The 26754-nt window shown below is 40.3% G+C and overlaps 1 protein-coding gene across 1 annotated transcript in view; it reads left to right on the forward strand.

The window, feature by feature from the left end:
- Positions 1–603: 603 nt before the first annotated feature.
- Positions 604–26754, forward strand: part of GNAL (G protein subunit alpha L) — a 328963-nt gene continuing 302812 nt past the window's right edge. Inside the window, exon 1 of the mRNA XM_038392217.2 lies at positions 604–1397. Coding sequence (XP_038248145.1) covers positions 911–1397 — 487 coding nt within the window. The 5' untranslated portion in view covers positions 604–910. The remainder of the gene's footprint in view (positions 1398–26754) is intronic.

The following is a 26754-nucleotide window of genomic DNA, read 5'->3' on the forward strand; positions in this document are numbered from 1 at the left end:
CAGGGAAGGGGTGAGGGGTGAACGTATAAAGGAGGAAGGGGGATAAATCTGAAGGAGGAAGTTTACAGAGAGTGTCTGGATGTAAGGGAAGGGGTGAGGTGTGCGTGTATAAAGGAAGAAGGGGGATAAGTCTGAAGGAGGAAGTTTACAGAGAGTGTCTGGGTGTAAGGGAAGGGGTGAGGTGTGCGTGTATAAAGGAAGAAGGGGGATAAGTCTGAAGGAGGAAGTTTACAGAGAGTGTCTGGGTGTAAGGGAAGGGGTGAGGTGTGCGTGTATAAAGGAAGAAGGGGGATAAGTCTGAAGGAGGAAGTTTACAGAGAGTGTCTGGGTGTAAGGGAAGGGGTGAGGTGTGCGTGTATAAAGGAAGAAGGGGGATAAGTCTGAGGAGGAAGTTTACAGAGGGTGTGTCTGTCCGGAGTAGGGGAAGGGGGTGAGGGGCCAGGGTGGGGAGCTGTGTGTGTGAGGGAAGGGATGCGCGATAACACAGTCCGGGGGGGGGCTGAGAAGACGGCTCTGAGCAGGGAGGAGCGGGCGGTGTGTGTGGGGGGGGAGCCGGTGGGGGCTGTGACGTGCGAGGGTAGAGCTGTCAGGGTCTGTGGGAGGGGATGGCTGTGAGCCTGTCAGTGTGGGCCGAGGGCCTCCCCTCCCCGCCGCTCTGTGCCTGCGCGGTGGGCTTGCGCTGGGGTATTTACGGTAAGGTGGACGCGGCGGCAGTGGCAGCTCCGTGTCAGGTGATCTGAGCGGAGGAGCCGCCTGGAGTCGGAGAGGAAAATGCAAGATGGCCCGACGGGGCCGTGAGGGGTTCCCCGCCGCCCCCTCCCCGCCCGGACCCCGGCAGCGCAGGGCCAGCGGCGAGCGCTGAGGCCAGCCCCGCCGCGCTAGAGCCCGTCCCCGGGAGGGGGACCGAGCCATGGGGCTCTGCTACAGTTTGCGCCCGCGGCTCTTCGGGGACCCCGGCGGAGGCGGCTCCATCTCCAGCGCCGCTTCGGAGCCCGAGCAGCCCGCCGAGCACACGGCCCCCCCGCCGCAGCCGCTCGGGGCCCTGCGGGGAAGCAGCTGCTGCGGGCAGCCGGGGGCCGGGGGCTCGCTCCACCCTGCAGACAAGCTCGGGGGAGAGGCGGACGGGCCGCCGCCGCCGCTGCTGCTGCTGCAGAACGGAGGCGGCAACGGGGCGGCCCCGGAGCAGCCGCCGCTGGCCAAACCCGGCGGCGGCGGCGGCGGCGGCAAACAGCCCCGGCAGCCGCCTCAGCCGGCCGCGCTGCAGAGACCCTGGGAGAAGCTTCGCCTGGAGGAGCGGGAGGCGGAGAAGGAGGCGAGGAAAGTCAGCAAGAGCATCGACCGGGTGCTGAAGGAGCAGAAGCGGGAGTACAAGCAAACGCACCGGCTGCTGCTGCTGGGTACGTGTGCGAGGGGGAGCCGGGCCGCCCCCGCGCAGCCCCCGGCCGGCAGGTGCCCAGCCGGGCTCCCAGCCAGCCAGCCCTTCTGGCGTCCCCCATAGTCCCTCCTTTGTCTCGTCCTTCTCCTTCCTCTCCCCCTCTCTCCTCTCCTCTCCTCTCCTCTCCACAGCTCTGCTTCCCTCTCTGTCTCCCTTCTTTCTCCCACCCCCCCCCGTTGCTGGCCCCCTCCCTCTCTCTCCCCCAGCCAGGTTTCCACCTTTTCTGCTCTTTCCCTGTGTCCCACCTCCTCCCGGGATCGGGAAATGGTTTCGCAATGGAGAATGCGATTTGTAACTAGCCCTATAAAAGGCGAGCTGCTCCACCCAGGCAGCAAAGCAGAAGTGATGTGGTGACGGGAGCGAGCAGGCTTCATTTTCAGCTGGGAGGAGGAGGAGGAGGAGGAGGAGGAGGTGTGCGTGGTATGCGGTGTGTGTGTCTGTGCTGTCTAGCCGAAAAGTAAACGGCGCTTGTGCTGGTATCTCAGGAATTCGAAAGTCAGATACAAGAAAGATGAAAATGGCTTTGAATAAAGAATGTTGATCTGTCAAAGAGCCGCTTCTTTGCTACTGTGGGGAACCACCGATGGCTTAATAGGAAGTGGTAGTACGGGCTTGTAGCTTGTAATGGGCTGACTGTTGAAATGCTATGAAATAATGGACTGGTTATTTTAGGGAAGGACTAGGGCATATGATGGAAAGTAATTCGATATGGGTATGTATATCCTCTAGCATATACTTATTCCAAGGATAATGGTTCAACTACCTATTTTCGGGGGAGTGGGGGGGAGGGAAGACCTACAAAATACAACCCTGCAAGGTGACTTGTATTTTCGGAAATGCTATGTGCTGCTTGCCATTTGCTCTTTACAGATATTAGTTAATAGACTTCTCTAGAGGCTTAATCCCAGCTAATACCCCTGTGGTTTTTATACTGTAAGTGTATCTAATACAATCTAATTTCCCACAGGAAATTGAATAGTCAGACTGCGGGGGGTTGTTGTTTTTTTTGTTTTGTTTTAATTTAAATGGCCTAAGGAAAGGGGTTAGGGTGATTCCTGAGCATGACCACAAATTTCTAATTTCTGTTAGTGTTGAAACACTGGGTGTGTTGTTGTGGGTTTTGGGGTTGTTTTTTTTTTTTTTTTTTTTTGGTACAGATATGTGTTAGCTTGGATCTCTACATGCATTACAGAGTGGATAGGTATATTTATTTATAGAGACGTACTGTAACTGATTCCTTCATTTGACTCTAAAGGGTTGGGGGAACAAAACAATGTAATATGGCAGTCTCCAAGATACTTCCTTATGTTAAGGTGTAGTTGATATTTGCCAGAACAGTATCACTCAAATTCTAAAAATAAACTACAGACTTGGTTATTGTCTGGAAGTTTGTAATATATATAGCACAGCTGGTAATTATGGGGGGAAATTCCTACTGTTTGGAATACAATACTCCTATATAAAAATAAGTGGCCCCTCCCACATACTTCACCTGTTCAACTTCAATGCTTAAGCTTTAAAAATTTATATCCTATTAAGATAAATTGATTTTTTTTCTGATACCAATGTGGGCAGAAGAAGCAATGGCCTGCCTCTAAAAAGCCATTGTTTGAACTAAAGGTTGCTGGTGAATAAGTGGAGTGAGTGTGTGGTCTGTAATGTGGAGGCAATAAAATAGTAAACCAGAGATGCACAAAGCTCTTTAAGAAGGATACAATTTTTTTTCTCTTCCTCCCACCCACTAAGCTGCTACCTATACTAAAAATATTAGCTCAGCACTTCAAAAACCTCAATAATAATTGCAGTCTACTCTGCAGCTCTTCCTGTTCTCAGGTTAGGGAAGGGGGGATGGTGTGTTTCTGTCATAGGCCCCAAACCAGCAAAGATTTAAGCATGTGCTTGACTTTATGCACTGTGATGCCCTACTGTAGTCAAGGGGACTACTTGCAGCATGTAAAGTTTAGCATGTCTTTTAGGATCTGGGCCTAAGAAATTGGCATTGTCTTATCCCTCCTTTGGGACAGGTAAAGCTGCAGGAGTCTTGTGTTGCTATCGCTACTCAGGTTCTGTAGCAAAGAATAAGTGAGAACAGCTTGTATGTCTAAATTAAAACTGAGAAAAAACACTTTTCTAAAAAGTCTCTACTAAAGAAACAGTAACTAGCAAAACACTTTTTTCTCCTCTTTGCAGTTCATTTTTTTCACATATATCAAGTATATTGTTCAAGCTGTCTGATACATCATAACTTCTTTCCTGGTATATTGTTGTGTGGATAGAAAATCATTTTTTATAAAAAGACACTATCAACTTGAATTATGGCCTACTTTAAAATAGCTATATATCTTTTCCTGCCCCTGAAGTCCCCTCACCAAGATACTTGCTTTTACATTCACCTTTTCCTATTTTAAAAAAATACTCTCTTCTGCTGTGTTGAAAGATCAACATAAAAAGGAAATGGCCTATACAAGAAACACCCTGGCAGTGGCCAGATACAAAGTTCTGTCAGACACACATGGGAAACTAACAAAATAGAGAAATATTTTCCCTTATTCTTTCATTTATAGTAATCATGTATTTTTTTTAGAAAAAAGTCTGAAAATTGTTTAAGCTTCTTAGAGATAATAGCAAGGTGTTTTTTTTTTTTGATAATTCTGAACAAATGCACTAGGTATCTCATTTTAACATTAATTCCTGAGTCCTTTAATGAGGTCCACATCTGTGAACCCATGTTCCTTTACGTAAATGCAAGGAATCATGGAGCTGGAACCAGCTACAAGATCAGGGTTTACATTAATTACTTTTTAAGGGGGTCACTATCATTCAAAAATGAAAAACGTGTGAGAGATAAGTCACCTGCCAAACTGAACTTGAATAAAATAAATAAAAACTTTGCTTTATATAGCTCTTCATATATTCAAAACACTACATAAACATTTATTATTTTTGTATGTATATTTTTCACTAGAGACATGCAGCCCTATTTTGTGCAATAATCCTTAAATTAACTGAAACCAGTCAGAGACTTCTTTCATTGGATATGTAAATTAAGATTGCTGAAAGTCTTAAATGTATATTTTTAATTTTTTTTTTCTAATTGCAAATCTTGTATGTGTTGGTGGGTTGTTTTTTAATTTAACATTTTTTATCATGTGGAAAAAGTCATGGCCACCTTGAGCCTTTAAGTAGATAAACTCATCAGCATTTTTAATAGTTTAAACTATAATGTATAATTCTGAAACTGTGTTGGGATTATGGGGTAGGGATAGGATCATCAGGGCATATCTCTCCAAATTAATGCCATTGTGGAGGGCTCATGCATTGGTGCACTTCAGTTCTTCTTGTTCTTTGCCTGTGGCACATAATAGCTTGTCTCCTAGGATTTATAATACTCTGATCTAATTCTGATTGCTGGGCTTACTGCAGGGATGGCTGTGCAAGGTATAGTGGCCTGAAATGTAGCTGAGGTCAGATTTGATTATCTGGTGGTCCATTCTGCCCTTAAACTTTATGACTCTATGAAGATGTTCCTGTATAAAATTTCTGACACATCATGTGATGTCAATTTTATTATAAATTGGGCATGTTATGATTGGTAACTGAATAAAGTAACTTATAAATAAACTTTTTTAAATTTGATTCTTTTATGTACCATTAGTCATTTGTGCATGTTTATTGAGTTATTTAGTCACAGAATCTCTTTTGCTTTCCATTTCTACTTCATTAATGGAGAATTGAAGGCTGTGAGTTCTCACCCACATCATTGTTCTAAGGGCTTATTGACACACACAGTTGCACTAAAATAACAGTTGTAATTACGTCTCTTGGGGTGTGTGTGTGTGTGTGTGTTGTTTTTTTTTTCCTGAAGTGGATTGATTTAAATCAGATTTTTTTTAATCAAGCTGGAAACGTTGATTTAAATACTTGCTTTTAATTTTGTTTTGCATTTGTACTTCCTAGCTGTTTTCCTAAAGTAAGTTCATTCTGTTTGGTCAGCATAATGATTATTACATGCTGATTTACAACCAAATATGGTCTTTAAAATAAAGATGGTGGTACTTTTTACTTTCCAGGAGAATACATTATATCTATACACATTTATTAAAACAATTGTTTAGCTTTACTTAGATTTATTCAGATTATCAGTTTTTAACTTTTTTTTTACTAGACAATTATTTTTAGGGGTGTTAAGCTGTATTTGAATTCCAATTTTTGTCCAATTAAAAATATACAAAAGCAGCATTTTAATGTTGGATTTTTTAGTTACATAAAACTACAATAAATGTGCTGGATAGATAAGAAAATAAAGTTGATCAAAACACATTCTGTGTTTAAAACTGATTAAGCAATAGTGCTGACATAGATATTGAATTGATGGATTGTTTCTGGTCACCATGGGCCAGGTTTTCAAAGGTATTTAGGCGTCCAAAGATACGGATAGATTCCTTGTGGGATTTTCAGATATGCTTAAATAGGTTAGCTGCCTAACTCTCAGTGAAATCAGATTTCGGAGTAGCAGCCGTGTTAGTCTGTATTTGCAAAAAGAAAAGGAGTACTTGTGGCACCTTAGAGACTAACAAATTTATTTGAGCATAAGCTTTCGTGAGCTACAGCTCACTGCATCCGATGAAGTGAGCTGTATCTCACGAAAGCTTGTGCTCAAATAAATTTGTTGGTCTCTAAGGTGCCACAAATACTCCTTTTCTTTTAGTAAAATCAGAGTTGAGAGTTAGCCATCCGGTCTGTATTTTTGGGCACCTAAATACCTTTTAAAATCTCATAGATAGACGCAAATCTGTGGATATCTGCTTTTTATCTATGGATATCAGCAGATGCAGATACAGTTTTTGCATCCACGCAGGGCTCTACTCATAGACTTGAGAGCCGCAAGGGACCATTGTGATCATCTAGTCTGATCTCCTGCAGATCACAGAACCTCATCCACACAGAACCTCTGGCTAAGTTATTGAAGTCCTCAAATCTTGATTTAAAGACTCCAGGTTACAGAGAATCCACCACTTTGGCCTAGTCTAAACTATAAAATTAGGTTGGTATAACTACATTGCTCAGGGGTGTGGAAAAAATCCACACGCCTGAGCGACTCAGTTAAACCAACCTAGCCCCCAGTGTAGACAGCGCTAGGTTGACAGGAGAATTCCCTTGTTGACCTAGGTACTGTCTCAGGAAGTGGATTACTTATGCTGATGGGGGATAGGGTTGCCAGTTTTGGTTGGGCGTATTCCTGGAGGTTTCATCACATGACAGTCTTTAATTAAAGATTAATCGTTAATTCGTGGAGACTCCAGGACAATCCTGGAGGGTTGGCAACCGTAATGGAGAACCCTCTCCTCCATGTAGGTAGCATCTGTGTAGACAAGCCCTCACTGTAGTTCAAACCAGGAAGTGACCCAGGCCCCATGCCGCAGAGAAAAGCGGAAACCCCGAGGTCTCTGCCCATCTGATCTGGGAGAAAATTCCTTCCTGACCCTGCATATGGCAATGAGTTAGACCCTGGCTAACTGACTAGCAACTGACAGGTTTCAGAGTAGCAGCCGTGTTAGTCTGTATTCGCAAAAAGAAAAGGAGTACTTGTGGCACCTTAGAGATAAATTTGTTAAGGTGCCACAAGTACTCCTTTTCTTTTTGACTAGCAACTGTCATCGTCTCCCACCCAGTTTTTATTCATATATTGGAAGAGCCAAAACAAGCTTTCCTGGTTTTTCAACTCTGAATTCATTCCTCAACTTTGAAGGAAACTAATCCAAATGATGAACATGTTCTCATAGCACCTGTTAGCTAAACTGAAACCAAGTAATCAAAAGAAAAGCTTTTCTGCACAACAGAAACGGAAAGCGGTTACATTTGGAAAAATAATTGTAAATACTAGTATTGACTCAGTGGTAAAGACTCAAAATAATATAGATATTTATGTAATGCAATACCTGACATTGTGATATCTTTATCAAGCTTGAGTTAACCCCAGAAGTTAGATATTTCCCGTCGATTCTGTACAGAATTAAAAAAGCAGCACTCTTTAACTCATTAAAATTTGGATGGGGGTTATAGATGCAGCATTTTTTTATTAAATGATTAAAATAAGTTTATATCTTTGTCATAATTTCAAATTAAATTTTAAACTTTTTAAAGACAAAACATGAAATTTTTTTAATTTAAAAAAGATCTGTTTTTAAAATCTAATTGTTCGTCCTCTTCTTCAGTGCAAATATAGGTGTGGACTCTCATTGTTAAGCCAGAAGTTGGCTCCTTTTAGTACAGGCCTGCTTAAAAAAAGCTCTGACTGTATTGTTGTGTTATAAACTTCTGTACTACTAGAAGGTGATAGCATGTGCTGTAACTGGATTAATTGGAGCATCGTGTCTGACATTCTGTGGAATATCAATCACACGTTCTTGTTGGTAGAGCACTGCATGTTGTGTTGTTAGACCAATTATCTTGGACAATTGTTTTGTGCTGATAGATTCAGGACCCATTGTATGTAGGCAATTGTAATGTAGATCTGAACGTACAAGTGTCAGGAACAGAATTTCCTAAGTTAAAGGTCTGTTATGTATTTTACCATCATATTAAAGCAGATGGCTTTTAAAACAACCAAATCTTTCATGTCATTCTCACAGCTTACCAAATGCTGTGCTTTACGACATTATGCTAAGTGCTATACAAACAGAGGAGAAGAGGTGGTGGTCCTTGTCCTGAAGAGCTTACAACCTAACTGGAAGACCCACATTAAGAATTTAAAAAACAAACAAAACCAATAAGCAGTGTGCTCAGGACAGTGATGGGTGCACATGATTTTAGTTTCTTCTTAATTAATTTGTGTAAGCTACTCAAACTGATTCTTGATCTAACTATTGTTAGTTTCTCTTTTGCTTTTGGCCACTGATTACTTGTACTCAAACCTTGCCTAATTATTAACCTATCTCAAACTTTTCTTTGGCCTGTTTTTCCTTTTTAGAAATGTTCTGTTTTTGTTTTTTTTTTTTGTTTTTTGTTTTTTTTTAAAAGTCTTCTCCACTCTTAGTGCATGTGGAAGGGAGCAGTGAGTTTTGGAGAATGTGTATCTGCTCTGAAGAGACAGACCGTACAATCAGCAGCGTATGCTATGGATTCAGACCTCTGCATAATAATTTCCTAAAAATGTCAAAATAGACATTTGGTAGAATTTATAAGTTGCACTATTGTATTGCTTTTTGTATAGTTTTCAGTAGCTAAGACTGTAAAGTGAGTTTAAAATATTGAAGGTGGTGTTTGGGATGTAAATTTAAATTTACATAAAGCTTACAAGTTATAGAAGAATGATTCAGGAGAAGAGTGCTGATTTTTTTAAACGATGTTTTAAAACTTTCCCCTGTCTAATAGAGGCCCTCGTGGTATTTCAATCATGCATATATTTTTCCTTCTAGATGTGTCCAAATAATTGTAATGTTTGTAATACTCCTCCATAGTGCCTTTTTCCTTCTAGCATCACACTTCATAAATTAAACCGCACCACATTTTTGAGGGAGCTTTATAGAAATTTATCATACAACTTCTAGACTTAAATTGATACAAAAGATAAGTAAAGTGAGCTTTCAGGGCAATTCTCTGGTGAGAAACTCAGCACCTGGGCCAGCTTGTGGGAAAGAGGAAGTGCTGAAATTTTTATTATTTGGTTCAAGTTTATCAGGCACCTAATCATTAGGCTGATAAGGAACAACTCGATGCATCATGTGGTTGGTGTAAGGAAGGAATAATAAAACTTTTCCTCTTCCCTAAAATTCAGAACCTCCTGACTGCAATGGCATAGGATATCTTTTCTCAGTCTTTCCCTCAATCTTATTTTGGTGGTATATGCCTGTGAATATTCTATTTGTTTGCCTCTGCTGCTGATCATTGCTTTCCCAAGCAGCAGAATGACATTGAAATGATTCTCTTCAGCAGCTCTGCTGTCCCAAGGGTCTGAGTAGCAGCAACGAGACTCACCAGTTTTGCTAACTTCCTTCTATTGATGCTGAAGTCCTGAACAGAGGCACTTGAGCTGTCTGTAGTCTGCTAAAGTTAGCATTGCATCATTTAACATTTAGAAAGCTTGATTTCCACCTATAAAGAAATAAGTATCCTTTAAAAGGAAACAGACAACTGAAGAAATTGTCATTTTCTACAGGATGAATTTTTCATGCTCTCTACATATTGACTCCATTTTAAACATGAGTAAACTGAGACACAGAACAGATGCTTCTTAACCAAGATCACGCTGCAGGTGGTGACAAGGTCAGGTCTAGAATTTTAAAATTTTAATCCCCTTCTCTAATCATACAGGGCTCTATATCAAGGAGAGAATGTACTTCATTAACATTTTTTTTTAAAAAAATAAAGCAAACAATCCTCCTTTGCAGTAAATAGAATTTTCAGCTTCGAATTACTTGATTTTTTTTTTTTAAATTTTAAAAATGCTGTGGATACTTCGTTTGATAGAACAACAGTACCAGGCAGTATATCTTTTAATTCCACAGATGGAAGATCTCTGTCAGTCACAAGCTTGTTTTCTGTCTCATGACCTGTAATTGTTTGTTTGTTGCAGCATTATGAGATTGAATTTTGTGATTCAGCATTATGAGTTTTACCTTAGTGCCCAAAGGAAATTGTTAGAACAAAAGTTATTTCTTAAGATAACAAGAGGCTTAGCCTTCATTCCCCCCCCCCCCCCAAAAAAAAAATCCCAAATAACCCACAGGGTAGGGAAGGGAAGTAGGAAGTTGAGGCTAAATTCAGTTCTGGTGTAAATCCACTTATTTCCTTCAGTTGCTCTAGATCAGGAATGAATTTGGCCTTTGTCTCAAGTAATTGCTCTACAATCTAATATTTACCGTCTGCCATATCTTATACTTTGTTCTTATGTTTTCTCAGTTGAAAACAAGGCAGTGATGGGTGAAATCTGTAAGAATATCATTGCAAAGCAAGTTAATTAGCAGTGATTAATATTCTTTTAATTTTGCACATATATATGTTAAAATCCTTTTTATGCTGCTTCTGCACATAAGACTAAAGTTACAAGATCAGGGATTTAAGATACTTGATAAACTGCATTAAGCAGAATGTCTAAGCAGAGATAATTCACTGTTTGTATGGGGCTTCAAAGAGTGGGATCAGAACTTATAGGCAGTAATAAATTCTGTATTTCTGTTCTCAGCATTTTTTGTGTCTGCCTGTGTGGTGTTTAGTTTTTGCGTGCAAACCATCAAAAGACAAGACCCCGTCTTGGAATGTAATAATATCAAGGCATGACATTGGTAATATCTTCCAGTGTAAATGTTTGATCGTCTCCTTTAACTACACCTCAAAATGACTATCAACATAAATGTTTTTAAATTCACCCAAAAAATCCAGTTATGGCCAGAGCACTCTAAATAACCTGTTTTTGATTTTGTTTTGTTTTTTAATCCTAAGGCTTTTTCCTCTTACCTGATTGATATTTTATAATTTATACATGGGAATAGTGAAGCTGGTTTAAAAACACAAAGTAAACGAATTGGGGGAAAATAGGGCATGTTTTGGTAACTTCTTTCAATTCTTGTTCTATTGGGTATTGAAATTTATAGCAGATATTAAACTTTTAGACATGTTTGGGGTTGGGTAAGTTGATAATGTCTCTCTAAGAAGGAAACAGCTCTTCTGAGAAACATATCCAAGATTATTGTCCAACTGGCCTCTTAAAACTGTGAGGAAGGAAAACATTCCATTCATGGTATGGTTTAGTACACACAGTGGAGATAAGCAACAAGCCTGAGAATATTTGCAGTAACAATAAATCACAACACGATTCTCTGTGCATAGCGTTTCTATTGTAACCTTCAAAGGGAAAATCTTTGATATATGTGATATATTCCATATCTCATTTCTGATACATTTTGATAGGATAATGAGGTTTTTCCAGTAGGAAGAAGGAAGTCTATAATGCATTGCAGAAGGCATAGACCATAGAATCTTGTCCTTTGGAGCAAATGTAGCTTAATATGGAACAATTTGCTTCCCCCCCCCCGCCTTCTTTAAAAGGTGGGGTGAATTTTGCACAAGGTGTTAAACAACTCTGCTGCAACATAACCCTTCCAGTTATGGAGACCTAGTCTTTCTGTGACCTTAGAAATGAGTTTTTAGAACAGGCTTCAATGGAATTTGGAGTTAGAATGCAGTAGCTTTACAATATAGATTTCTTTAAGAAAGGTCAGTGAATATCAGATGTGTGGCATTAAGATACTTACAATGTAAAATAGATTTTTTTTGCAACAGGAGTGCTGATTAGACTTCAAAAGTGTTCTAGAATATCACATTCCTACATGTCAGAGGCTTCAAGCTTCAAAAATCCACTACACACAATCAGTGGTGAGTGAAGTTGATATTTTTTCTTCAACCTTTGGACATTTGTGCTAGAAAATGCAGGCATATGCTGTTGTAAGTGTCTGACTGGAAACGTTGAACCTGCTATAGGCTTGCTATTTCTTGTCCCATTTTAAAAATGGGATACACTTGGCTATTACTATTGCTTACATCCTTGTGCTGTGCTTGGAATTACACAAGATAACTGTCAGGGTTTTGTTTTGTTTTTTTTCTTCATTATCCTTCTGCACACTCAGGTATATGTCCATTTCAGTCTTGTGCTGGTCAGTTCAGGCTTCTGAGTGTCATGTTGATGGATTTGGCTGCTTTCTCTGTTCTTCAGCGCAATGTTTCTCTAGTTTGCCCTCTTTTTTTCTCTCTTTTCTGATGGTGTCCATATTAACTTGTCCTAGAAGTCACATTGCATCCTTGTTGTGTTTGGATCTTTTAGTTGTGCACTGTTGATAGTCGGACTGTCTTTTAAGCTTCTTCATCCTCTTTTTAACTTAACGCTCACAAAATTGAAGGTAATGGTCATTGCCCATATCATCTGCTCCAGGAATGGGGATGGTAGATGTGAAGGTGGCATAGCAATCCTGATGTCAGATGAAGCAGAGCAAGCCCACTGACTGAGTGGGAATCAGTCAAAGAGAGAATTATTAGAGCTCCTTTTCAGACTAGAGGCTTCCCCCCCCCCAAACTCTGTCATACAGTGCTATGTACCAACAAAAAAGCCAGATGAGGAAAAAGATGCGTTTTATGATTTGTTACAGGATATGTCAGCCAAGGTCCCAAAATATATCGGAGTAAGTATTTTTTAACTCAAGGTTGGAAGTAACAATGTTGGGTTAGGTTTCAGAGTAACAGCCGTGTTAGTCTGTATTCGCAAAAAGAAAAGGAGTACTTGTGGCACCTTCGAGACTAACAAATTTATTAGAGCATAAGCTTTCGTGAGTTACAGCTCACTTCATCGGATGCATTCCGATGTTGGGTTAGTGAGGCAGAGGTTTGGACGTAAACTGTAAATGGTTAGTAGAAATTTGCAGTTTGAAACCTAGTGATAAGGTGGAATAATGTTTCTTCAAAGAAATCCATAAAGTGATATGGAACTCCCCGGATTAGTACTACAAAAAACAGTTTTTCTTCCCTAAAGAATGTACAACCTAAAAGACCTCATAGAGAAGACGGGACACACTGAGAATATGTAGACGGAGGAATAACTTGTTCGTTCATATGCATTTTGTAAGTCTGGAACTTTTGGGCACCACAGAATATAATGTATTTAGTATAGGTACGTTGGAAAATGAATTTATTGAGCAAAATTTCACATCTTCGTAGAAATGTCTTATTGTTGACGTGTTCACTTTGCTGACTGAGTACAGCAAGAGTACTTGGACATAAAATGTGTGCAATATTCATGCTCATTAGCTGTGACTATCACTGTTTATTATATTAATATTGTAATGTGTCTCACAAAGACGTGGATTGTCTTCATAACATAAAATGAAATAGTACAATGCACTAACTCTAAAAGAAAATAGTGCCAAACTATTGGTTTTGGTAGATACTCTTATCGGCTAAAACTGGAAATTTTCAGTGATTTGTGCAGAACTTGTTGGATCAGATCCAGTGAAATGTGGGCATTACTTGTTTCTAAGCTTGGCAGAATTTTTATTTTTAAAATTTTTTTAGAAGTCTACATATAGACTTATTTGTAAATACTTTTAAAATTTGAATTTCCTCAGTAGCCCCAAACCATGAGTTTTAAGCATTTATTGTATTAGTTTTAATTTTCACAGTTGTAGGAAATTAAGGTAGGGTTCAGACAATAATTTATTTAAAGAAGCTAGATATTGAGAATCAAAAGTTAAAGCTTTATTTTTTTGTAACAAGCCTAAAACTGTCTAAATCACAGAATTTTTCCCACTCCCACAACTAGGAGGTTGGGGGCTGAGAATCTTGGGCTCCCCCGCCCCAAAACGGATATTATTATTATTATTTTGCTAGAGCCAGGAGATGCCAGATTTTGAAAGCTCTTTAAATTTGAGTTTGTCCTTATTGTAGTACAAAACGTTGAGCTGCCCAAATTGGTCTTCGGAGAAGCACGTGCAATGTTTGTCTTAAACTTTTCTGAACAGACTAATCTTTTCACAGACACTGACATTAATGGCACTACAAGTGGAGGTAATGCCACACTGGACATGAGAAGCAATGACTGAGTTTCCCTTCTTCAATATTCAAGTGCTGTTACACTGCCATTGCATGGTGCTTCCCATATCATGTACGAATCAAAATCATGCGGGATCTCTTCTCACAAGGGAAAACGCACAAAATATTTTCATAGTTGCTAAACTTGTGAGACATCTGAGCCTTGACAACTGACTCGGACACTTTACAGTTGGCAAAAAAGAGATCCTGGTCCATAGAGTCTGTCAGGTACGTTGCAGGGTATGACTGCCTTCAGTTTTCTTTGAATTCTGATGCAAAAGGATGCATTCCAGATTAAAGGAATTGCCTTTTGGAGTCAGTTAACTAGACTTCCATGTCTTTTTAAGGCATTATTGACAGCAAGAGCAACTTGTAAATTTCAGGTTTCAGAGTAGCAGCCGTGTTGTTCTGTATTCGCAAAAAGAAAAGGAGTACTTGTGGCACCGTAGAGACTAACAAATTTATTTAAGCTTTCGTGAGCTACAGCTCGCTTCATTGGATGGATTCGATGAAGTGAGCTGTAGCTTACGAAAGCTTATGCTCAAATAAATTTGTTAGTCTCTAAGGTGCCACAAGTACTCCTTTTCTTTTTGTAAATTTCAGTTAAGCAGCATATCACTGTGGTGTATCATGGTGCATTTATTTCCATTTGCAAATGAACCCTGTGGATTTTCCCAAAAATACACAAAGAAAAGATAACTTGCAATACAGTTAGTGCTTATTTCCATCATCCTTGATCATCTGATGTAGTTTCATTGCCTTCTTTGAGGTGACCATGTTGTCTTTAATGAGAGAGTCTGGCACGCTCTCCCAATGCTCATGAATGAATTCTGCTGTCTTGAGCCAGGAAAACTTAACTGATGGAAAAACATTAGGCGGCACCAGTTGGAGAACACTTCAATCTCTCTGGTCACTTGATTACAGACCTAAGAGTGGCTATCCTTCAACAAAAAAGCTTCAAAAACAGACTCCAACGAGAGACTGCTGAATTGGAATTAATTTGCAAACTGGATACAATTAACTTAGGCTTGAATAGAGACTGGGAACGGATGAGTCATTACACACAGTAAAACTATTTCTCCCCCCCACCCCTGTTCCTCTGATATTCTTGTTAACTGCTGGAATTAGCCTACCTTGCTTGTCACCATGAAAGGTTTTCCTCCTTTCCCCCCCCCCCCTGCTGCTGGTGATGGCTTATCTTAAGTGATCACTCTCCTTACAGTGTGTATGATAAACCCATTGTTTCATGTTCTCTGTGTGTGTATATAAATCTCTCCTCTGTTTTTTCCACCAAATGCATCCGATGAAGTGAGCTGTAGCTCACGAAAGCTTATGCTCTAATAAATTTGTTAGTCTCTAAGGTGCCACAAGTACTCTTTTTTTTTTTTCTTTTTTTGCGAATACAGACTAACACGGCTGCTACTCTGAAACAAATCTGATGGGCTCACATTGTTGGTCTCACAGACTTTTAAAAAATGTTCACCCTTGCCTGCTGGCATGTACTGCTGGAAAATGTCCCACAAATATGTTGACATTGCAGAACACATCAGTTTTGATTGTATGGTCATGGATTCCCAGAAGATTCCCAATTTCCTAGAAAGGCCCCTTTCTCTTGCTCCCTCTGAGCCTAAGATGATAGGCTTGCTAAGATCATAGAAGTCTATCATATCAGTCTTGGGGGGAAAAGTTTCTATACTTATTTAAACCTTTTTGTTTTTAAAGGTGTTCAAGCATGAGAAGTTAAAGAATCAGAATACTGAGCTACGTTCTAATCTTAATGATGTCTAAAGAGGAACTTTTTTCAAAGATGCACTGAACAGTTAAATAATTCTATACCAGTTGACTGTGAAATCTCTTTACCAAGATATTCACACATTATCAAGTAGGACATAAACAGGATATATTTTTAAAGAGTTTATTCCTTGTATCTACTAGTTCTTCATTACAGGATTGCCCTTCTCCACTGAGGAAGGAAGGTGGTGATGGGACTTGAAAAAGTTATCATAAATGGGAAACATCACTAAGGACTGCAGGAAAAACATACATGACCATTGGAAGCTTGAGTACTAATTCTTATTTTGAGAAGTGAGTACCAATTGCTCCTTGGTTTAGTTCTTGCTTTCTATGTTTAGCTTTTGACTGTGGGGAAAGCACTGTGTTCTGTTTACATTCAGTGAATTTAGCATTCCTGAAAGGTGCTAGTTCGGTAGCTCTGGAAGTGTAGACTTTTTTTGTTTGCGTAATCTGTACAGTTGAGGCAGTTCAAGCTCACTGATTGCCTAATGTTTGATACAGGCTTTGTCTTCATGGGGGAAGGGTGTGTTCTTAATGCAAGTTAGCTACCGCCATGTAGAATCCTAGTGAACACAGGGCAGGCTGTAATTTTCACTTGTGTGAAAACTAACCTGCCTTCTCTTCACTAGCATTGTACATCGAGTTGGGTAACTTGTGTTAAGAACACACTTCTTCCACTTCTCCCCCCACCCCACCCCCGTCCCTGTGAAGTCACAGCTACAGAGGGGTCTTCTGATGGTAGGAAGGTAGTCAGGTTTCATGCAAATCAGTCTTCAGCTTCTCTGCTGAGATGCTCTCAAAGGAGGATGATTGTGATTTTTTTTTTTTTGTAATCTTGAGCACCTGTCAATTGCCAGAAGACTAAAACAATTAACTCCTTTCCTATCAACCAGTGGACAGCCCTCAAATGTTAAACGGACATTTCAATACAGAATTTTGCCAGTTGTGTAAGTATTAGGGCACTGGGTCATCTTGATATGGGTGTTGTCCACTCTGACGTGGGATATGAGAGTAATCTGGATTTAATTATGGGTAGGGGAAAATGTATATTTAGGTGATATCATCCTGCATAAAAAATTACGAAGCGGTTGTTACATTTTACAAATATGGTATTCTGTCAGGGGAGTATACTCATGCGGGATATCACCTTAATCTATGTTTCCCCCTAACCATAATTAAATCCAGATTACTCTTATACCCCACGTCACTCTGGACAATATCCATAGCAAGAGTGTACATCAGGTTCAGAAAGCGCCCATCCATTCCAGTGGAAAGACATATTGTGACTATGGGTGTTTTGGGGCATCATTCAAAGAAGGCAGAGTTAAGGTTGCACTTCTGAAAACCAGGATACATAGATTTGAATGTTGCGGAACTTGATGTTCTGGAAGGGCACGAGCTGTCACCAGGCAACTGTAACTCTGTATTAATGAAGTCTTTTGCCATTTTATTTCCTAGGGTTTCTTTTTGTGTTTTAACAAACCGAAGTCTTTGTTGGTAGGCGTTAATGGTGACTTAGGTAGTTGTAGTTCTTAGCTAGATTTGCAGTTGGTGTGCTATTGTGGCTAGGTAATAATGAGCAGACCTAATTTTTATGTAGTACTTTTCAGTAGTAGATTTCAAAGAACTTTACATTTATTATCCCTATTTTAGAGATGGGAAACTGAGGTAGAGAGAGATTAAGTAATTTGTCCAAGGTCAACTAGCTGGCCAGTCTGGCAGATTTAGGAATAATCCAAATTCGGTGTGGTGTGGTTTTTTTGTTTTTGTTTTTTTTCCCCCACTAGGCCCCATGGTTTAAGTGATTCCTCAGTTCTCTTGCCCCTCACATTTTTGCCATAACGGAATGGGGATAATGGCCATACTTTGAAATGTTTGCAATGTGTAGCGGTTAAAAGAGCCGTTGAGAGAGATCTCATCCATGATCTGTTTCCCAAGATCTTGACAACTTGTATTATATGGTGGTTATACTAACTTTAAGTGGGTGACATGGGGTGGCTTGTTTTAGATCACCAAGTGGAAAGCCTTGATTAAAATTGAGGATTTAGATCAACTTTTCCATTTGCTTCAGTTCTTTTCTAAAGAAAAGTGCATTCTCAGCAGTTGATATCATCATTAAAACGTTGATTTACAAATATTTAGTCTTTACACTAAATTTCATACATCTTTTTGCTACCTAGCAGAATGCTCTATAACTATATACATTTATTTAAGCAATTATATAGCTGAATATTTTCAGACTGTATAATCATACATTTTTAGTATGTTAGAAAATGGTGAATGATGTATTGCTTATTCCCTAGAGGATTATCTTCTTGCTCATGATTTGTGTCAAGCTGCATTAGGATGGTAACAGAATTTAAACAAACACATGAAAGAGCATACAAAATTATTTTTATTAAACAAAACAAGCCCTTAATATAGTGTATGACCTATTGTGCAATATTTATAAAGCATGACCTCAAAAGTTAAATGTTTTTTCCCTGATTCTTTATAGCGTAAAGCAGCCTTTAATTCAAAGTTGTTGGTAGAAGCTCTTCATATTTTTTTTTATTTCAATGTTTTAAGAGAGTATAGTAAGTTTAGGCCTTAACATAGTTTGTATTAAATTCAGATTTCATTTTAAATGAGTTTATTTTTAAAAAGGAAAAAATGAATTATAATTCAAGTAACAAAATAAAAATACTATTTCAATCAAAAATATCTAAATATTTTTTTTAAAAAAACATGGATTTTTATCCACTCTGATAGGAGAGAAGATGGATGTCTTTCTCCTTCACCTCATCTCCATCCATTTCCCACAATGTGTAGTCCCACTGCCAGCACTTTCAGTTCACCCTCTCCTTCCCATCCCATTAAGCCACTAGTTAGCACTGTAGAGGCCATTAACATGTAAGATATTGATCCTTGTTGTCTCTTGCTGTATACGCATCAGACAGCAACTTACTGAAGGGTTGACTTGCACGCTTTATGTAGTGTGAACTGGATGCTAAGCTGGATCCCTCATTCCCATTAACCTCCCACCCCCCAGCTGGGACTCCTTCCTATATTTCAGCCAGGCTTCTCTAGGCCCACCCAGTCTACCCCTCTTCTAAATGGGCCCTTCCCACACACTCTAGACTTCCTTCCCCACTCCACATGCGGGTGAGGTGTATCTTAACTATTTTCTGGGTTTCGGATGTGTAAATTAGCATTATCTTCAGGCACCACACATGCAGCAGGTTCCAGTTTACGCGGGGGGCAAGGAGATGGGGTTCAAACACCCCAAGAGAAGCAGAGTTCCTCCCAATCCCAGAACATGCAGTGTGCAGGGAGAGGGACTCAGGCTCCTACAGTGGGGTATGGCTCCTCCAAGTCACACTGGACACACAGATAAAGGGAGAATTCAGGGCTGACAATCCCCAACTACCTTTGGTACTCCTCACATTCTACAATCCTTCCCACTAATTCCAACGCCTCCCCTTACCTGAGTATCCAACCTCTTTTTCCTCTTCTGCAAATCCATTCCCATTTCTCCCCTTCCCTATAATACACCATCACTTGAGGCAGACCAAACTTTTCTTCCCCTGTTGTTACTACAACTACTACCACCTACTCTTGCACTCCGTAATCACCCTTCCCTTGCCAGTGAGCATTGCGTGTGTAATTTATTTTCTTCTCAAACAAAGTTTGAGTGCCTTCTTAACTGCTGTACGCAAATGACATTTCTCCAAAATAACAATAAAAAACAGTGACAGTCAGATTTTTCTCCAATATTTACAGTTTGTTCTCAGATTTCTGCCCAGGGTGGGTTTCAAACTTCAATATTTGCCAGAATCTGTGACTGTAATGAAATCCTGGGTGGTTGTGTTTTTGTTTTTTGTTTTGTTTGGTTTTTTTTGGTTGGGGGGCTTTATCTTGGGAACCCCTTGCTCAAATGACCCCCCCACTTGGAACACTAACCCTGTGTTACACTTCCATTAGCTATGAAGAGTAGCACATCTCTATAATATTTCCTAAACATTGGGTAAACAGGATATATACCCTTTGGAGTTTAAAAGACAGTTTAAACAGTTTCTTGAAAATTTTGCATGATTTCTAAAAGTTTGTGTGCCAATATAAATTGCAGTATTCCACAAAACTTTAATACTACTATAAATAGGCTTGCCAGACTTGCATATATCATTTTGCAAAAACAGGAACAGAAAATGTTAAATTGCTTGTTGAAAACTAGACTTTCTCTTTCAGTCAATAAAGCAGGGCAAAGAAAAAAATTGTTACAGAATATTTCCACTTTGTGCCTCCAAACTGGCTGGAGCTAACTTTCAAAAATTAAGAAACTCCATGATCTGGTAAAACTCCTACTAAAATGTCCTGTTTGCCTAGGTGGAATGTGTCCATACTCTTTTCAGAATGGATAACTGACTTGCCAAAGGTTATGTAAGGAAATGTATGGTAGAACTGGGAACAAAACTCAAAGATGGTAGACCTGTTTATCTTGTAGACCATTCTATGGAGTGTTTTATGAGTTAGTGATAGAAAAACACCATTATTCATTCAATAAATGTCCTGATTTCCATAAATACTGAGCTTCTACCACTCCCATTCAAGAAGCTGGGAGTTGAAAGTACTTGGCATGTTTTTTTTTTTAAAGGAGCTCCTTCTAATTCTTGTGTCTAAATATGGATTTTGGAGCTTAAACTTTAGGTACTGGGCTTGAAATTGTGGCCAATGTTCTTAACTCATCATATCCTCTTTTAGCTCTGGAAGTTTGAAATGATGATATAGATAGATTGTTCTGGTCACCGAGGAACCTTAGTTTCTAGAAGCCAGATATCTTTTTCTCTTTTGGAGTATCTGAATGCCTTCTTTTACAACAGAGAAGATCATAGTATAAATGTTTAGACAGAAGACAACTCTCCAAATTGTGGATATGTTAAAGTACAGTACCAAGTCTTGGAGAAATATACTAGACGCCTGCTAATCAGAGGACTGAGTCATAGATCAGAACAAAAGATTACTGGAGTCAGTCATCATGCATGAGTTCTATGGGCAGTACTCACAGAATCAGCTGAGTACTACCCCCAGCTTCTAGAAAAGGGGTGGGTTCTGGTATTCTTACATGGACCCTGCTAGATGGTTTTATTTCTTGCCCCAGCCTCTGGTTATTGGATGCCTGGTGAATATGAAACTCCCAGATACATCTCAGAGGGGAAAGGGACTTGTTTGCTCTTGTATATCATTCCCTACCCCACTGTCCCCAGAAAACTCAAACAAATGCTGAGCTTTAATCGTCCCCAGTCTTAACTCTACCTCTTCTTTGTTTGTCCTTTTTTTTTTTTTTTGGTCCTCTTTTCCTATGACCGTTCCATGTATCTGTTGCTACTACTGTTGGTATCTTTTCCAAGCAGTAAATTGATGACATTGATAAGTGTCTTGTTAGTTTCAAGAAAAGGAGTACTTGTGGCACCTTAGACTAACAAATTTATTTGAGCATAAGCTTTCGTGAGCTACAACTCACTTCATCGGATGCATTTGGTGGAAAATACAGAGGGGAGATGGATATACACATACAGAGAACATGAAACAATGGGTTTATCATACACACTGTAAGGAGAGTGATCACTTAAGATAAGCCATCACCAGCAGCGGGGGGGGAGGAGGAAAACCTTTCATGGTGACAAGGAAGGAAGGCTATTTCCAGCAGTTAACAAGAATATCTGAGGAACAGTGGGGGGTGGGGTGGGGGGGGAGAAATACCATGGGGAAATAGTTTTACTTTGTGTAATGACCCATCCATTCCCAGTCTCTATTCAAGCCTAAGTTAATTGTATCCAGTTTTCAAATTAATTCCAATTCAGCAGTCTCTCGTTGGAGTCTGTTTTTGAAGCTTTTTTGTTGAAGGATAGCCACTCTTAGGTCTGTAATCGAGTGACCAGAGAGACTGAAGTGTTCTCCAACTGGTTTTTGAATGTTATAATTCTTGACGTCTGATTTGTGTCCATTCATTCTTTTACGTAGAGACTGTCCAGTTTGGCCAATGTACATGGCAGAGAGGCATTGCTGGCACATGATGGCATATATCACATTGGTAGATGCGCAGGTGAACAAGCCTCTGATAGTGTACGTTACCAGCACTCCCAGCTATCTTCGAGACACCACTGACTTGCTGAGGAAACTACAATCCATTGGTGATCTTCCTAAAAACACCATCCTGGCCACTATGGATGTAGAAGCCCTCTACACCAACATTCCACACAAAGATGGACTACAAGCCGTCAAGAACATAATCCCCGATAATGTGACGGCTAATCTGGTGGCTGAACTTTGTGACTTTGTCCTCACCCATAACTATTTCACATTTGGGGACAATGTAGACCTTCAAATCAGCGGCACTGCGATGGGTACCCGCATGGCCCCACAGTATGCCAACATTTTTATGGCTGACTTAGAACAACGCTTCCTCAGCTCTCGTACCCTAATGCCCGTACTCTACTTGCACTACATTGATGACACCATCATCTGGACCCATGGAAAAGAAGCCCTTGAGGAATTCCACCATGATTTCAACCATTTCCATCCCACCACCAACCTCAGCCTAGACCAGTCCACACAAGAGATCCACTTCCTGGACACTACGGTGCTAAAAAGCGATGGTCACATAAACACCACCCTATATCGGAAACCTACTGACCGCTATTCCTACCTACATGCCTCTAGCTTTCATCCAGATTATACCACACGATCCATTGTCTACAGCCAAGCTCTACGCTATAACCGCATTTGCTCCAACCCCTCAGACAGAGACAAACACCTACAAGATCTCTATCATGCATTCCTACAACTACAATACCCACCTGCTGAAGTGAAGAAACAGATTGACAGAGCCAGAAGAGTACCCAGAAGTCACCTACTACAGGACAGGCCCAACAAAGAAAATAACAGAACGCCACTAGCCATCACCTTCAGCCCCCAACTAAAACCTCTCCAACACATCATCAAGGATCTACAACCTATCCTGAAGGATGACCCATCACTCTCACAGATCTTGGGAGACAGGCCAGTCCTTGCTTACAGACAGCCCCCCAATCTGAAGCAAATACTCACCAGCAACCACACACCACACAACAGAACCACTAAGCCAGGAACCTATCCTTGCAACAAAGCCCGTTGCCAACTCTGTTCACATATCTATTCAGGGGACACCATCATAGGGCCTAATCACATCAGCCACGCTATCAGAGGCTCGGTCACCTGCGCATCTACCAATGTGATATGTGCCAGCAATGCCTCTCTGCCATGTACATTGGCCAAACTGGACAGTCTCTACGTAAAAGAATGAATGGACACAAATCAGACGTCAAGAATTATAACATTCAAAAACCAGTTGGAGAACACTTCAATCTCTATGGTCACTCGATTACAGACCTAAGAGTGGCTATCCTTCAACAAAAAAGCTTCAAAAACAGACTCCAAGGAGAGACTGCTTAATTGGAATTAATTTGAAAACTGGATACAATTTAACTTTAGGCTTGAATAGAGACTGGGAATGGATGGGTCATTACACAAAGTAAAACTATTTCTCCATGGTATTTCTCCCACCCCACCCCACCCCCCACTGTTCCTCAGATATTCTTGTTAACTGCTGGAAATAACCTACCTTGCTTGTCACCATGAAAGGCTTTCCTCCCCCTCCCCCCCCGCTGCTGGTGATGGCTTATCTTAAGTGATCACTCTCCTTACCGTGTGTATGATAAACCCATTGTTTCATGTTCTCTGTGTGTGTATATCAATCTCTCCTCTGTTTTTTCCACCAAATGCATCCGATGAAGTGAGCTGTAGCTCACGAAAGCTTATGCTCTAATAAATTTGTTAGTCTCTAAGGTGCCACAAGTACTCCTTTTCTTTTTGTGAATACAGACTAACATGGCTGCTACTCTGACACTTACTATGACTGTCTTCAGTCAGGAGTGTCATAGAATCAAAGAAGATTAGGGTTGGAAGAGACCTCGGGAGGTCATCTAGTCCAACCCCCTGCTCAAAGCATATGTAGACATTTGCGGGTTTTCAGGCTTGGCTAGTACTATCCTACAGCATGCACCAACATTTTACAATGCCTCTTTTTTGCTTAGAATCATAATGTGCCTAAATATTTCTCCCTTCAAGTTCAGAGATCTCATCACAGGGTAAATTGGTTGCTTGGTGAGACCCTGCTATTGCTTCTGGCTGAGGAATTTCAAATCTGATCAGTGCTGTATAATATTGCTATAGCTTTCTAAAATATCTGTGGTAACTGAAATTTAACAAATATTACACAGGAAAATGGTGTTCTAATAAAGGGATGTCCAAAATACAGCTTGTGGGCCATTGTCAATTTCGTCTTTAATTTGAAGGAGTGGCCTGTGGACACTCAAGGCTCAGTTTGTTAAACTCCATGTTGATTTAAATGAAGTAGTGTAGTGTGAGACTCTGAAGTTGTAAAGAGACACATTACAAATTTAAAAATAAGGGTTTCTACAATTTTCAGTTCTATGCAAACAGAGTGTGCCCTTGTATAAAGTTCCACTTACTCCTCTTACATTAGAGAGATATGAAATAAATATGGATGCTGGGCAGAGAGGAAGGATTATAATCTTTTTAGCCCTCTGGGTCAGCCAATTTAAATATATAATATACAGTATCAATTTAAATAAAAGTACTGCTATTAACTTGCCTACTTTCTTCTGGGACTGTTTCTTCCCTCCATTATCGGGTATTTTAGGGGGTGTGTGTGTGTGTGTTTTTGTTTTTTAACATCTATAAAAGGCATGCCAAGGCATGTTGCTTGCTAAAGTCTGAGTGCTCACTCACTGACCACATTTATGGGCAATCGCTTTATGACCTTCTGAACTTGGCTATCCCTGGATGAATTTACTTCCCCTGTTCTCTTCTCTCTGCTCCCCCCCCCCATCTTCCTCCATGACTAGAGAACTATTGAATGCTGTTTTGTTCAGTGAGAATCTTTACCACAAAGCAATGGTTAAATCCAAAGCGTGGTAGCTATTAAATAAAATTTTCTTCTTGTTCTATGAAGGAAAGAAGAAAAGAAAAGCATTGATAGGTAGCCCTCTAATAGCAGTTATGGAAACCTGTATTAGTATAGGTAGGGTGACCACCCATCCTTAATTGGGCAGGACAGTCCTGAAAGGTACCTTTCAAGTCCTGGTCCCAAGTCCTGGTCCCAGGCTGAATGACACCAGGACAGCATTTGTCCCAGATTTCTTGTGATGCTGCTCCACACCTGCCCCAGGCTCAGGACTGGCACCAGCCTCTTCCCAATATGGGGGGCTGAGGTGGGCCTTAGCCCCCCTTACCATGGGGCCCTGCCCCCAGCCAGGCCAGAAGCTGGAGCTGGGCAGTAGTAAGAGCCACTCAGGGAGCCCCGGTGTGCCCCTATGGGACGGGACACGGTCCGGGGACTGCCCTTGGGCACTGTGGCCCTCTGCCCAGGGCAGGAGGAGAGTCTGGGACTCCCAACAGCAGCCCCTGCATGTGTCCCATTTTTTTGCATTTTAAGTAGGAGGTATGAGACTTATTTACAGAGGTTAAAGTCTGATAGTTATAGATGTTGCCTGTGGGATTCAGGTTTTTGTTCCTGTTTTATGAAACTCTCAAAATCCTTCATTAGAACTAGCAGTCTCTCCATTCCCTTAGTTCAAGCCAGGGTGTGAGGGAGGTTCTTTCTTCAGTGAGTCTCTTCTTTTTTAATAATTCTTGTTAGTATGCTGGGATATTCTCATTCTTCAGTTAGTCCAGAATACACAATTATTTTCCAATTTACAAAACATTTGAGACCATTGTCCTTTATTAAACAGTCTCTTCCTGTTCTTCCTCAGTTATGTACTTATTTAAGACCATATTACTGGACCATTTGAAAAATCTCTTGACCCTGTGTATGGCTGTCAACTTATTTTACTACTTCAAAGGGAAGTCCCTCCCTCAATGGGTATCTAAATACTTTTGCACGAGCTAGGTTTTCTAGCATTCTAATTAATTCTCCACCCAGGGAGTCTTCCTCTGCAGGAAACCTGCAATTTCTTTACAAAGAGGTACTAAAATAGATCCCATGAATTAAAATATACAGGAAACTTTAAGTTAGAAAATTGGCTATTTTGTCACTGTTTTTAATTTACTGTTGAATTATACTGATATGTGAAGCCCTCGATATTTGTTTCTTTAGGTTGCAGATCAATAAATTGTACACGTGTGCACAAAATACACCAAGTACTTTCTCGTTAAACAACCTACATTAAATGTTAAAATTGAAAAGTACTCAACATTTTAAAAACTCCAGAATTAAGGTTGTCAGTCTAGCAGAATTCTTGTTCTGACAGATGCTGAGATCCAGAGAGAATGAGGTATACATTTTTCAGAAATGTCCACTAATTTTTGGATGCCCCACTTTCTGGTTGCTCAACTTGAAATGCCTATGGTCAGCTCTTCAGAGGTTTTCAGCAACTCTGAAATCTCCATTGATTTTGTTTGAGTCGAATGCTTAGCACTTTGCAAGGTCAGGCCATAGGTATCTCAAGTTATGATCCCTGAATAAAACACAACGGTTACCTCAGAAAATTTCAGTTTTAAATGACTTCATCAGCGTGGCAAAATCTATGGGAGAGACCTTTCCCTGGCATCCCAGGTCAGTGCTTTAACTACAAAACTATCCTTTTTCTTCCTGCATCCCCCTGATTCATTCACTGTTTTGTGTGCACTGAATGAGGCAGAGGTCCTGTGGAACAAATAGTATGTGGTCATGTAACTAAAGACTGGCAGTATGTATACACAAAAGGGGGTGGAATTAGGGCTGCATGGGAAAGACAATTCTGCCACATTTTTATATAGAGTCCGTCTAAACGAGATATGAACAAATAAAACTACCCTAGGTCCTTCTTATTTGGGGAAGAAACTTTTTTTTTTATATAAACATGATT

This window comes from Dermochelys coriacea, chromosome 2, assembly GCF_009764565.3.
Source record: "Dermochelys coriacea isolate rDerCor1 chromosome 2, rDerCor1.pri.v4, whole genome shotgun sequence".
NCBI classification, from domain to species: Eukaryota; Metazoa; Chordata; order Testudines; family Dermochelyidae; genus Dermochelys; species Dermochelys coriacea.